We start from the raw sequence: 15643 nt of genomic DNA, 5'->3' as shown, positions 1-15643 counted from the left end.
CCATGCAATTTACCTATGCTGGGGTAAAGTAGGTTGTTTTCCTGGTTACCAAAGCAAGAAAGTGGAAGTGTCACTGAAATAGCACTGATGAGTTTGAATGCCGCCTTAAAATACTCCTCCAATTCAGTACACCCCCCATCAGAGGCTAATTAGCTAATTGTCTAAAGGCTTGACATATTTTTCTGGAATATTCCAAGCTGCTTAAAGGCACAGTTACCTTTGTGTATGTAAACTTCTGACCCACTGAAATTGTGATATAGTCATTTAAAAGTGAAACAATCAGTCTGTACATTTTTTTTGGAAAAATTACTCATGTCATGCACAAAGTAGAAAACTATAGTTTGCTAATATGAAATCTGTGGAGTAGTTAAACATTGTTTTATTTTAATGACTTCAACCTAAGTGTATATAAAATTCTTCAACTGTATATGACAATTAATCGTCATAATCGCAATTATTTCTTTGACAATTAATTGTCAGCCAAATTTCATAATCGTGACAGCCATGTGGAACACAAAAGGGAATGTTAGGCAGAATTTAAAAACCTAGTCTCATAGAATCAAGTTACTATGCCTATTTTATTGCAAAATAATTTTTACATGGCTTGGCACTTTCCTAGTGAAATCAACATTAGGGTGCTACAACAACAATGACATTCATTCCCTTTCACATAAATCACGAGTAAAACGGCAGATTATCAGTTCATAAATATGTACTTTTCACCTTGTTCCTCACACCTTGTTCTTATGACATCAAAACACTTTTACTATAGCGCATGATTATTACATAAGCAACTACATTTACATGCTTGTTGGAGAGTGATTAAATTGATCAGTAGCTGAACTGATTGAACGTTACGTTTGCGATGCAAAAGACCGGAGTCCTGAAGCTGACACATGAGCCAAAAGTGTCATAGAAGCACCACATTTGCTTTTTATTATATTACAGGTTAGGTTAAGATTTAAGGTTTAGTGTAGGGAGGTTGGTTTTGTTGTTTTAAAACTCAATAAAGCATTTACCTTAAAAACCTCATCTGTTTGGGAGAAAATGTAACACTTTTAGTGCCACACAGTGGACATTTCCCCTCAGAACTGCCATGAAATATTGAATCAATTTCTTAAGATCAGGCTGAGAATGTCTCGGTCACCATTCTCTTTCATTTTATAGCAAAATGTGCTGTGAATGTGAGACTTACATACTGCCTAAAATCTCCTTTTGTGTTCCATGGAAGAAAGAAAGTCATATGGGTTTAGTCAACATGAGGGTGAGTACGTGATAACAGAATTTCAGTTTTGGGTGAACTATTCCTTTAATAATGAATGTTAAATATGAGGCCATCTCCTTTATAAATTCCTCTGGCTTTGTGCACGTTCCAGTTGATGGCCTGAGTAGATGAATTTGAAGGAACATGGTGCAGCAGTCTGATGCTCAGATGAGCTGTGCATTGCTGACCTTTAAATTGGTGACACTCAAAGGATGGCTCAGTGCTCAGGAAGTGATTGGGTTGAGCTATCTCGTACTTTCCTCATCTAGGAATGCACGCATGCAACGAGCCGTTCAGCCGAATGCAGGGGGGTGGAAGTTAGGAAAACTGTGAGGCGCTGCTCTAAATGTTCAGAAAAAGTTACACTGGCGAAATGTTGTTTAGAGCGACAAAAAAGGTCAATGGGCGTCTGTTTCTGTCGAAAATGGAAATCCAGTTTAAAGTGAGGGTTTGCGCTGTACTAGTCACATATGTCTGAGGACAGAAGGTGAAATTACTTTTGTTCACTCTCCCATTGTGAGGTTTCACCTTGTTAATGGTTGTATATCAGTCTCCCTGAGTGCACACCGCAAACAGGTCAAAGGTCAACTCTCCCTCTCTAAACACCAGTCTGACACCCAGGCGGCTGTATTATATCACCATAACAGCCTGTTGTCACAAACACACACTTTGGCAGGGCAAGAGATGCATCTGTTTGTTCAGCATCCCCACCGCCTTTCTATCGGTATTCAGTGTGTCGTAAACACGTGTAAGCATGGCGCTCACTGTTTTCTCTGTGTTAAATGCCCATTCTGCCATGAGGACGAGACACCTTGGCGGCACACAGTGCACGGCTATGCCAAACAAACAAACTGGCACGTAGCTTATATGAAGATTGGCAGCTGGGTTGAATTGGCGGGCAGGAGACACAATTGTGAGTCACACAAGCTCTCTGTAATCCTCCTTCCCTTTCGTCCTCGGCACTTTTTATTTGTGTTTTAAATGTCAGTGTATAAAATGCAGAGGAGATATTACCACTCGGAGGGAAAGGCTCTGCGACGCGAGAGGATTGTTGTGTGCCTTGGGAAATCCTTGTAAGCAGCATGGAGAAGGCGTGAGGATTTACGGGGAAGAAATAGGTGTTTATTGACTTCTCTGGGCTTACGGGGTAATAATAGACTTGTCACATTACACAAATGTGGAAAAGCATCTAGTGAGCATGTCAAACGCGTGCGATGAGACAGTGGATAGAATTAGTCATCTGACAGGCTTTAGACACTAATACAAGTAATTAAAACTGTGAGCTACAGCACTTAGATGCTTGTGCGGTACATAATTTATAAGGCATGATCTGTGGATCACTTTCTCTGCCTTTCCTGGACAAGAAAAGTGGCAGATTTATCAGTGTCGGTACGTTTACTTATTTAGGTAAATAAGTCATTTTTCAAACTCCTCGTTCCTTGGCATGTCTAAGTATACACAATGGGATCTGACTGTATAAATATAGTTACTTTGAATTCATTGGCTTGAAGTTTTAACAGGATTACTAGACCTTTAGGCTATTGAAACAGCACTGAACAAGTTAATAAAGAAATGGGATCAACAGCATTGATTAACTACAGCAGGTAGACAGTGCTCAACAAGCCCTGATTCATATTGATTCATATGGCTAACATGAGGCAAGGATGGCATAAGCAAATGTAAATATTCAATATTTACAATCCTGAGGTGTTATTATAGTCAAGGGCTCGGTCATGGGCCACCAGTTATCACAGATCTTCCTCATCCAATAGCACTCTTTTTCCTCGGAAGTGTCGCACGACAATTTACAGTCCCGCAGTGTGCCGGGAATCCATTCTTCTAAGTATAGAGATGGGTGGGAAACTACAATAGATACATGGAACTGCAGTTACCAAGGCTTTGTTTTAATATGTCATAGCACAGAGGGGAAAAAGAAATAAAGAACAACTTTGTGTAACACAGGTTTTTAAATTTCTCGAATACAAAAGTCATGTTTGGGTGTTTCTTCAACTTGGGGCAATTTTGTGTCCCAGGGGTTAATTTGTATTAAAACTGAAATTTTGTAACTTTTTCTTTTTGTTATGTTAAGGTCTCATTAAAACTAAATTTGAAACTTTTCTACCAGAACTTCATCATTTATTTTTGGTACATTTTAAAATGCCTTATATGTATACATTTAAATGTTTTAGCCTCGTCCCAAACCCAGATTTCAATATTAAACTATGAAAATCCATTCTAAAATTACAAATTATTGCATATTTAAAACGATGATAATTTAAAAAAAGAGTAAAATAAACATAAATAACTGTAATATTTATGTTGTGAAAATTCTTTCTATAAATTAAAAAAAAAAAGAATTGGGCCAAAAATATATTTTTGCCTAATTTTAAGATTTACGCATTTTAATAACAAAATTCTATCAAAATGAATTGTGAAATGTTTAACATAATTAAATAAAACTTGTACAACTGTCCCATTTCTATCTCACTAAACAACTTTTCCCATAATACATGCATATATATCCGCATAATTAAATTCACAGGGGTGTGACTATGAAAAGGTGTCGCCATTGTTATCCTCTGTGAAAATATTAACGACAAGGGTTATCGCAAATTTTCCCTTTCTTTAATTAAATGCATGGGGTTCTAATGAGGTAAACCACTGCTAGCTGATAGCGCTTATTAGCAGGGAGGAGGGAGTTATCTCGCTTGCACTTAATTTAAACCTAAAAATACAGTGCCTGGCAGATGTCAAACGCTTACATAATTTCAGTGCGTTTGTATTGCAGAGATGCGAGAGAAATAACACATCGAAAGTCAGCGGATAAGTAAACAGGTCTGGTAATAGGGAATGCGGCATGTGCGATGCTGCTGTGACCTTTTCCAAATCACTGACAATAGCGATGCTGTGCAGCTGGAATCAATAATGGCAAATTATCTTGGAGGGGTACAAATGACAGCTAGTTAAGATATGCAATGCTACAGAGGCGTCTTGAGGAAGCACATTTTCAGAGAGCTGTTTAGGTCTGTACAGGTTTGTGATGTGTTTGAGTTGTATTAAAGTTTATATCATTGTAATTACAATGTAATAAATGGATAATTTACAATTCACTGTAGGAGATGCGTTTTTGAACAGCAACAGCTGGCCTATTATTCTTCGTTAAGCATGAAATTCTTCATTGCCAGTGTAATATGTCATTATCTTTCCACGGTACAGGAGCTTTTGAGGTCATACAGCCATGTCAGACAGAGATGGTGAGGTAATGTAGTTGTAGAAACAGAAGGCTTAGGTGTGAGGTATTTTGTTTCGTTTCTTCAGGAGAAGGGCAGGCCTGACAGGTTGAGAATTTTACTGACAGCTCCTGAATTACATTGCCAAATCAAACAGTGCTTGGAACAGAGGAAATCTTTTCTTGAGCACCATGTATTATGGATGGACTTAAGAGATTAGCGAAGAACTGCTCACCTGCAACGGACGATGTTTGTCGTTGTTCTTTGGAGACTTCAGGCCACTGCCTGGTTGCTGTAGGAGTAATTGCCTTGCTGCTTGTAGGGCCTGTGAAGAGAAGAGAAAGAGAGACGTGAAATTAGATTTTTTTTCATTCTTTTCCAACTATAACACTCTGTGAAATGTGACATCAACCCTGCACATTTCATCCTCTAGACCGTTCATTGTTTTTGATGAGCCATGAAGCATCCCTTAGATATACATTTTTCATGATAATCCACGAAGCTGTGATGAAAGATAAATACAGTTTGTCTAGCACCTTTGAAGAGCAGGAGGGGGGAGAAAACACAGTGAGTGTCAGTGGTATTGACCTGTCTAGTGTGTGCTCAGCTGAAATAACCACTTCTCTGCAAATTACCGTCTCATTTGCATATTCATAATATCAATTTGAAGTAGAGACAGGCGACATGAAGTGTTCCTAGAAGCTGTAATTAAAGTTGACAAAATCAACATCAGATTACCACAGGAGTGAATTAACAAGGAGCCAAGCATTAGCCGGGCCCATGAGCACAGGGGTGGCGGTGGCCCTTCTCTGCCAAATCTCTCCAAATAACAAATCTGTGTTAAGAGTATAGGTTTGGGATGGGATTTTTTGCGGGGCTTGGTAAGTTTGAGTACGATTGCTCATACTACAACATATCATTGAATCTTGCACTATACCAACGTGTGCAAAATCATTTTTACGTGGCTCGTTTTACGTATCTGGGCAATTTCCTGGTGAAATGAACACTTGAGCCGCTACATCAACAATTACTTTTATTCACTTTCAAACAAATCACAAGTAAAACAACATATTATCAGTTTATAAACACTTACTTTTTGCCTTGCTCCTCTCTTATGACATCTAAACAGTTTTACTATAGTACACATGATTTACATTTTAATGTTTTATTACGTACCCAACTACATTTACAAGCTTGTATGAGTGCAATCAAATTGCACAGTAGCTCAGTCAAGAGAACATTGCATTTGCATTTTAAGGACCTGGTTAAAAGTCCTGAAAGGCACGTGAGTCGACATGTGAGCCGAAAGAGTCAACAAAATGACATGGTTTCTTCAGCAATAGTGATTTTCATCTCACATTTGCTATTATGATACACTCGGTTAGGTTTAAGTTTAAGGTTTAGGGTTGGGATGTACAGCAGATTTTGTTGATTTTAAACTTGATATAAAGTAAAAATAAAAATAGAAACCTTTATTTTTGTTCACACATTATACACAGTTTTTTGCATATATACAGTAAAGTTTATTAGTTTTCACATATCCAGCTAAGCTGGGGTCAGAGTGCAGGGTCAGCCATGATACGCTGCCCCTGGAGCAGATAGGGTTAAGGGCCTTGATCAAGCACCCAACAGTGGTATCTTGGTGGTGCTGGGGCTTGAACCCCACAAGCTTCTGCTCAGTAATCCTGAGCCTCAACTGCTGAGCCACCAATCTGTTAAGGAGACCATTTGACAAATTTTTAGCGCCAAAGGAATGGCCATGGTACGTGTAAGGAATCAAGTAACACAATTTTTATGAAATCAGGCTGAATAAAACAGGCGAAAAAAAACTTAAAATGAAGACTGACCCAAGCCATAGTGTGAATTTTTGTTTTTATCTATATGTGCAAGACAAGCATGATTCCAGGTAGGTTTTAAAGTTATGTACTTTCTTAGTGTTGTCCATGTAGGAATACTGATACAAGCGTACAAAGAAAAGCAACTCTTTTCCCGACTTCCCCGAGCTTTATGTTGACCATGCAGAGACAGAAGTGAGCAACGGTTCTCTGAACACAGCTGCACACGGCCTCGGTGCCCAGACACAAGGTGAAAGCAACAAAATAAATAAAGCAATGTAAACAACACAATAACTTTGCAGGTGTTTCATATGTCAAGGAGAGGAGCATGAAGGCCGAGGGGAAAGCTCCTTTAGATAAAGACTGACACATCGTGTAGGCGAATCAAGGGCTTGTTTTATTTGCTGGTGCTTGCCAGTATCCATGACAACAGCTGCCTTGACAGGATATACATATGGCACTGCTCTGCAAGCTGGTGAGAACAATGTTTGAACTGGTACATTGAGATGCTGAGCAAACAGGGAGGAAGAAAGAGAGAGCTAGGGGAAAAGTTGCCACGTCTTAAACCTCTGGGAAGGCAGCCATCCCCCTGATCAATTATGAAGAGACAGGGCGAAGAGCTGCCACTGTCTGTCTGGCTGTGCGGCGGCGGAGCCAGGCTCTCAAGCTCCTGGTAAACAAACACAACAGAGTGGCGCTGGGTCCTAACAGCATCGATCTGTCTCCTCTGACACACGTGCACACACACACACACACACACACACACACACCTCAGCCATGGCCTTACACTTCAGAGGATACCAAGATGTAGAAGAGTGAAGGTCTACTTTAAATCAGTTCCCCATCCTGTCCTGTCTTTGAATTCTTTGTACAAACAACAACAAATGCAAAGATGACATCCAGAGTCCCGTTCTTTGGAGTTGATATGCTTAGAAGTTGGATACGTTTTGGGATAACTTGTCATAAACTTAAAGTAGGAGCTTAAAGTCTACATGAAATAAAAATCTATTTACTGTCTTATAGTGGTGTAAATCTTTGGGTTGAAAGTGAATCAAATCGATTCACAGGTTTTCGATTAGATTTTAAAAAGATTTTTGCAAATTCAAAACTATTCAATTCTATTCACAATGAAATTTGATCCGATTAACGTAGAGTATTTTTAAATACTTCCCTTATGTGTCACAAACAAGAAAAGATTAAAATTACAAATTACAAACAAATTAACATTGTTTATTGTAAAGTAACTTGAATGAAAATGCATTAAATACATGTACAAACAGGCTAAATGGAATACAATAATAGTGCAAGAGTACAATGTGCAAAACAATATTTCAGAAATTAACATGGCTAAAAATATTCCATATGTCACTATAAAAAGTAATTGTGTTTCAATATAAAAGTTTTTTTGATTTTATTTTATTTTTTTCCAGGCCGTGAAATCACAATTTAAAGATGTCCTGATATTTCCAGGTTTTCTGTTACTGTAGGGACCCTGAATCAGTCCAAATATTACAACATTAAAATACTTGCCCCCTGTATTTGATTTTCAGGGGCTTGTTTTACCTTTATGAGGGCAAACTTTAAAACATAAACTGCATCTTATCTGTTTATGTCAAAATGTCAATTTAATCATTTCATTCATAAAAATTCTGAGAATGTATTACCATGTCTTACCCTAAAAATTACATCAACATCAACTATATCAGTGGTTACAAATAAAAAACAGAAGAATGGGGCATTCGTTGCCTCCACATTTTGAATTTCGGGAGCATGTTTATGATTTTAAATGGCATTTTTGCCCCAAGCTCCACTTAATTTCCAACCATGTAGTGGCCATCCAGAGAGTTGGCAGCTGTATCAAAAGGTTTGAACACATTTGACTCACAACAAGAGCGCTAATGCGAGCCGTCATAACAAAAGGAGATTAAAAGTCTAAAATATTGTATACTAATTTGCTGAATTGTGATCATCAAATTTGTTATATTTTAAATCGATTATTGACCAACATGAACGATTCTCGATACAAAAATAATATTTAAAGATTGATGCATATGAATTGGCAGGATTAGTAATCGTTGCACTGAGAAAATGAGTGAATCGTTACACCCCTACTGTCTTAATACACATTATAGAGTGCAACACTGACCGCCCACTTTTTCATCTATCTTGGATTCAGAAGAATTTTTCCCATTCATTTTTTTCCAATAGGGATTTAATAAAATCCTTCATACAACCATTCTAAGCTATTAACCAAATCAACCAACTCATAGGTGAATTATACCATTACATGCATTGATTCGAAGCAAAACTTTTTTGAATATCGGACAAAAGACAAAGGTACAAGACTGTATTTTGAGAGTGTAGGGAGACTGACTCAATTGCGTAATTTGCTCTGTTTATTACAAGTACACGAATAAATAAAATGTTTTATAAAAGTTGAAATATTGTGGACTGGTGGCTTAAACAGAAGCATTTACTATCGGTTAACAACCTCAGAGCTTGACGTTGGCCTGTCTTTAAAGGTTTATAAGTTATCGTAATTTAATTCGCCTATGGTTGGATGATATGGATTTTTACTTCCGGAACCAGACTTTTGCTCTTTTTTGGTCTTATTGTGAAGGATTCATCCAGGCGATTCATCTGAAACAACTTTCTGTCTTATTTTTCAGAGTTATTTTTCAACCCCTCCAACCATCTGTCATATAGTGACCACTTTTCACTTTGAAACATGACACATTATGAAATTAAAATGGCTTGCGAGGACTTTAAGTTAATTCCCCCATGTTACCAGTGCAACATCTCTGACTTGCTCAAACTATTCCAGAAGGTATTCCAGGCTTATGTCATCCAAAAACATAAAAGATGTTCAAGCACTACAAACCCAAGTTGTGAAGTTTCAAACAATGCAACAGGCTTCAGCAAAATAACTTTCCGTGCTTCAATGTGCCTTATTTCTCTGTTCTAAATTACATATTTATTGATTTGTTATGGTGTGTGCATTACTTTGGATGCATGAGTGAGTTATAAGTATCCCTGCCATGCTCTGGATTTCAAGTCATTATCAGTGAGACCACGAGGATGAGATTGTAAATTGCGGGAGATTTCACGCCCATCCAAGCGGTGATTGTGTGGCTTTAGTGGTCGGCTAATGGCTTGAGCACAACAATTAGCTGAAGGAAATGTTTATCCGATCAATAGAAACTCACTGTCCTCTGATGAATAAAGGACAAAAGTCAAAGAAGTCATTCAATACACGGCAGAGGTCAGGAGAGTGGCACTTCCGATAGCACATGAACACACATGTTTAATGGCTTTTCCAATACAAACCCTGCAAAGTGGGAATGTCTTATTAGAGACATTCGTTTAGAACTGTGATGATCTTTTCCTTTAATGCTTCAGAGAATTGCGCATCCCCACGCCTTTCGTGTTCGTAAATTAAGCATTTTGGCTAATTTGATGTTTTCAGCTTCCAATTGTTGTAATCTAAGCTTTGTTTAACACGTTTAACAATGTCAGTGTAGAAACTGTAAAAAAAGAGTCTTTAAAGTCTGACTGGGCCCGCTTATTAGTGACAATAGTGTATTGTAATTTATTCCTGATATTAACACCCAGAATTCAACACAAAGAAATATTAGGTGCTTTCCACCATCAACAAAGGCAAAGCAACCACTGAAGTTTTGCTGGATGACTAGGAGCAGCCGAAACCCTCCTGTTCTGCTTGCTTTGCATTGCTTTTCTTCATCCTATAAGTTTTGTTGCTGTGCCGAAGAAATGTGAGCTCCCATCCATTAATGCACACATTGTATAAACAGCACAATGCATCACATTCCACAGAGCTAGTAGCTCGACAAGAACCCAGGCTGGAGCGTAAATAACAAGGCACTCAGGAACATATTTGATGTTGATATCTATCTCTAAGGACTGGGGAGGAAAAAAAAGACACAAAATTGCACATTCTGTACAATGATGAGGGCTTCAGAATCCTTATGAAAATATGATGCAGCCCAAATGGATCAGCCATAATTGGTTTCAGATAGTGGGGTTGGGGGAAAGTCGATACTAGTCGCTATTATACCAAACTGAGGGAGAAACGTGAATGTTTACACAGGCATTCCACGGTTATGTTAATAGCCGGACAGAGATCACCGGAGAGAGGGAGAGAGAAAGAGACAGACGAAAGAAACATATGTCAACTCTCCCACCCTTTCACCATGCAAGTCTGTGTTTAGACTTAACACCGGAGTAATGAGGAATACATCACAATGCACCTTTGTATGAACATTTCCAATGCTAAAACAAGCATGAAATACATTAGCAGCCAGTCACAGCTCAGCACATCATTACAAACGCGTCTTCATTCCCCTGGATCATCACTTGAACTTGGCTTTTAGAGGCGAAACGGCCTGCGCAACTGTGACCAAAAGCATTATTAGAAAATACAAACATTACAATGATAGCCTGAGAAAAAAAATACCTCATGGGGTTCTAAAGGGAAGTGGATTTGTTTGAGAATGGAAATACAGTGAAATAATCTGTATCATTGGGAATATTGAGCTGAAAAAGTCAAAAGATACTCTGATGTCTATTTCAAATCACAACTTATTTATTGGGAGGCATGAGATCAATAAATGTTAAAGATAGATGCATTACATTTACATTTATGCATTTGGCAGACGCTTTTATCCAAAGCGACTTACAGTGCACTTATTACAGGGACAATCCCTCCGGAGCAACCTGGAGTTAAGTGCCTTGCTCAAGGACACAATGGTGGTGGCCGTGGGGATCGAACCAGCAACTTTCTGATTAACAGTTATGTGCTTTAGCCCACTACGCTACCACCACTTGCATTAGACGTTATTGCTATTTTTACCATTTTAAAGGAATGCTCCAGGTTAAATACAAGTTTTTTTTGTTGTGGCATAAAAAAGTTTAGTGAGATGAAAACACACAAAAAGAAAACACTTACTAACCTCATCTGTTCAAAGTTATATCATGAATTTGTTGTTATGATGACATAACACAGATTAAGCTATAATCTGGCAATGGTTGTTTTAATCACACATCCACCGTTCCTCCTGCATTGTCTTAATTACTGCACAATTATACCAATATATTGATAAATTATCTTGCTGCTACCTAAAAGGTACCAGATCCATAAATATATCTGGTAGCAATTTGGATATTGCAGAATCTCAATTGTACAGGAAGTTTTGAGCGTTGCATGGTTCTATCAGCCGGGCCTTCAGACACTGAGGGCACGTCAACCCTCAGTTTATATAAAACAGGCACAACAATTCCGAGATAGAGTGAATGAGAGGGGGCACAACCCTTATCAAACCAACAGGAGTCGGCTGCCACAGAAAACAAAAGGACAAACAGTTTAAGCTGAACAAACAAACAGAGCTGATTGGCCGGTGGCCTGCGAGGCCTGTGCAAATATAGGGACCCCACTCTTGACGCCAAAATATTGACACCATATCTTTTATGTAAGTGTGTTTTGGACACAAATGTCTGATGAGAGGCCAGGCCACTCATGAATAGAAAGCGGCGCTCCAGGCACGGATTTCATAAACAAGACGTGCGCTGAGGACAAAATGGCCCCGCAGCTTTGCCACGCCACACACCACACAGACGTCTGTATGAATAACAGCGGAGCGCGTAAAAGGTTCATTTGAACACACAACGGCAGTAGGTCAGTCAGTGAAAAGTGTCCCAACCTCTGTTGTGAGGAAGTTGACTGACACAAGAGCAGAACAGGTCATCCATAGCTGTGATGCGTGTTAGCACACCAATCATCTGCGAGGCATGGCTTATCTGAGCCTCAAACTAAAAGTTTGTCATAAGAAATCCTATATTTACTGAACAATGTCACATTAAGAAAAGAAAATATGGTGTGACAATATGGTGCATTTCGATCTGTTCTGAGACCAGTGCAGACAGACAGCACATTGGAGGTAAAGTCATTCACAAAATAGAGAGCAAGGGAGAATCCTACAGCTTTCCTATGCAGCCAAGTGCATTCACTTCCAACATTCAACCAAGTTCAGTTCAGTATTAGGCTGCAGATGATGCTTGGACCACTCAACATAGGACAATGGTAATCAGTACTTAGATCAGTTACTCAGGCAGTGAATGGATGATGCTGGACATTACTTTGAATCAGAAATATTTATGCTAATTTCTGACTGGTAAAATGCTTCAGCATTTGACAGTGCAAACAGAGAACATTGATATTTTGTTTCCAAAGTAGAACAAAAAAAGCCCCATTGTAACATAAAAGCTTTTATTTGTATAGTTTTTTTGTGCTTTTCCCAATACACATTATTCCAAAGGAGCTTTAAAGAACATCAGCTGTAATGTCTGCATTGTCTCAAAAACACGAATAACCACCACTCCTGAAAACATAATAAAAAAAAGTGTCTTGTTTGTTTGTTTGCAAAAATAAAAGCTTGCACGCATATTACTAATATAGTAATTTTCTAACATAAAATATGTATAGTCATATTGTATAGCAATATTTTAATATTAATAATAGTCTAATATTTCACTATATATTTGTTATTATTGATATACAGTATCTTACACAATTGAGTACACCCCTCACATTTTTGTAAATATTTGATTATATCTTTTCATGTGACAATACTGAAGAAATGACACTTTGCTACAATGTAAAGTAGTGAGTGTACAGCTTGTATAACAGTGTAAATTTGCTGTCCCCTCAAAATAACTCAACACACAGCCATTTATGTCTAAACCACTGGCAACAAAAGTGAGTACACCCCTAAGTGAAAATGTCCAAATTGGGCCCAAAGTGTCAATATTTTGTGTGGCCACCATTATTTTTCAGCATTACTTTAACCCTCTTGGGCATGGAGTTCACGAGAGCTTCACAGGTTGCCACTGGAGTCCTCTTCCACTCCTCTATGACTGACATCACGGAGCTGGTGGATGTTAGAGACCTTGTGCTCCACCACCTTACGTTTGAGGATGCCCCACGGATGCTCAATAGGGTTTAGGTCTGGAGACATGCTTGGCCAGTCCATCACCTTCAACCTCAGCTTCTTTAGCAAGGCAGTGGTCATCTTGGAGTTGTGTTTGGGGTCGTTATCATGCTGGAATACTGCCCTGCGGCCCAGTCTCCGAAGGGAGGGGATCATGCTCTGCTTCAGTATGTCACAGTACATGTTGGCATTCATGGTTCCCTCAATGAACTGTAGCTCCCCAGTGCCAGCAGCACTCATGCAGCCCCAGACCATGACACTCCCACCAACATGCTTGACTGTAGGCAAGACACACTTGTCTTTGTACTACTCACCTGGTTTCCACCACACACGCTTGACACCAACTGAACCAAATAAGTTTATCTTGGTCTCATCAGACCACAGGACATGGTTCCAGTAATCCATGTCCTTAGTCTGCTTGTCTTCAGCAAACTGTTTGCGGGCTTTCTTGTGCATCATCTTTAGAAGAGGCTTCCTTCTGGGACGACAGCCATGCAGACCAATTTGATGCAGTGTGCGGCGTATGGCCTGAGCACTGACAGGCTGACTCCCCAACCCTTCAACCTCTGCAGCAATGCTGGCAGCACTCATACGTCTATTTCCCAAAGACAACTTCTGGATATGACGCTGAGCATGTGCACTCAACTTCTTTGGTCGACCATGGTGAGGCCTGTTCTGAGTGGAACCTGTCCTGTTAAACCGCTGTATGGTCTTGGCCAATGTGCTGCAGCTCAGTGTCAGGGTCTTGGCAATCTTATGAGTAACAATTGTTTTTTCAGATCCTCAGAGAGTTCTTTACCATGAGGTGCCATGTTGAACTTCCAGTGACCAGTATGACAGCGTGAGAGCGATGACACCAAATTTAACACACCTGCTCCCCATTCACACCTGAGACCTTGTAACACTAACGAGTCACATGACACCAGGGAGGGAAAATGGCTAATTGGGCCCAATTTGGACATTTTCACTTAGGGGTGTACTCACTTTTGTTGCCAGCGATTTAGACATTAATGGCTGTGTGTTGAGTTATTTTGAGGGGATAGCCAATTTAAACTGTTATACAAGCTGTACACTCACTACTTTACATTGTAGCAAAGTGTCATTTCTTTAGTGTTGTCACATGAATATGATATAATCAAATATTTACAAAATTGTGAGGGGTGTACTCACTTCTGTGAGATACTGTAAATATCTAAATGAAAAATACAATAAACATAATTGAAAAAGTAGTAAAAATAATAAAACTAATAAGAAGATAATTAAACTGAAATAATATTGAAGTGGTAAAAAAAAACTTTTGAATTGAAAGTGTATTGACACACAATCAGAGTCCACTTTTTAGGGACAGTGTGAATGCAAAGAGAACTGGGTTATTTTACACTTGGTTTACTTATAAAGTCTTGAGTTATTTAAAGAGGATTCAAATGTGAAAACACTGTAATGAAACAACTTTTCCAGTACGGATGAACCATGAAGACACAGTATCCATTTCAGCAGCAAACACAAATAAAAAATGAGGAGGGGAGAGAGAGCGAGAGAGGCAGAGAAAGAGAGGGATCTTAGTTATTGTGGAGTCAGACACGAGTGTTTTTCCTCAGCCAAACGCCATAGTTCTCAGACAAGAGAAAAGGATGTGGGAATAATGAGTGTTTTTATGTATGACTCAATAAATCAGCCGTGTGTGCAGCTCGCAGGTCGGTCCGTGGAGACGCTTCTCAGCTGCAGGGCCAAGCGTGTGCTAACTAGCAGAACAATGGGCTTCTGTAAGCTACACTCACTTTCTCACTTTCATTCTTTTTCCACATTTTTCCTCTCAATCTCGTACGTGTTCATGTTTTTTTTTTTCCTTTCCTTGCCTCACATATCTCTCTCACTCACTCGTTTCTTGTTTATTGATTTTCTAGATTAAGGATCCCATTGAGAGGGATTGTAATGCACAACCATAAAATTATTTTGGGGTGTGCTTATTTGCCTTTCCCTTGCATCTATTTGGCCTGTGTCTGTAGACAATTATGCTTCCCCAGCCCAGTCTCAGGTGCTAATAATGAAGGACAAATAGAATCATATGTGTAAACTTCCCCTTCTGATGAAAATGTATATTAACTTTCTGCCACTGTAAACACAGAGCCACAGCTCAGACCTCCCTTGTGAATTCGAGATGAATTCAGTCATTTCCAACCCAGGAAGCTGGCTATTTAGGGACAGGAGAGAGAGAAAAAGAGAACTCCATTGTATAACCTCACACTTGTTTTTTCAAGTGCAAGGAGACAAAACACAAGTCTGTCCAGCCCATCAGGGTGTGTGTGTGTG

The 15643-nt window shown here is 39.1% G+C and overlaps 1 protein-coding gene across 1 annotated transcript in view; it reads right to left on the bottom strand.

The window, feature by feature from the left end:
• The window catches only part of LOC127638929 (forkhead box protein P2-like), a 75622-nt gene that overhangs the window by 44319 nt on the left and 15660 nt on the right, over window positions 1-15643 (bottom strand). The window contains exon 2 of the mRNA XM_052120696.1: window positions 4730-4819. Within this exon, the coding sequence (XP_051976656.1) occupies window positions 4730-4819 (90 nt within the window). The remainder of the gene's footprint in view (window positions 1-4729; window positions 4820-15643) is intronic.

The sequence above is a fragment of the Xyrauchen texanus genome, chromosome 47 (assembly GCF_025860055.1).
Source record: "Xyrauchen texanus isolate HMW12.3.18 chromosome 47, RBS_HiC_50CHRs, whole genome shotgun sequence".
NCBI classification, from domain to species: domain Eukaryota; kingdom Metazoa; phylum Chordata; class Actinopteri; order Cypriniformes; family Catostomidae; genus Xyrauchen; species Xyrauchen texanus.
Note: the sequence above shows the minus strand (reverse complement) of the source record. Positions and strands in the feature narration are given on the sequence as shown.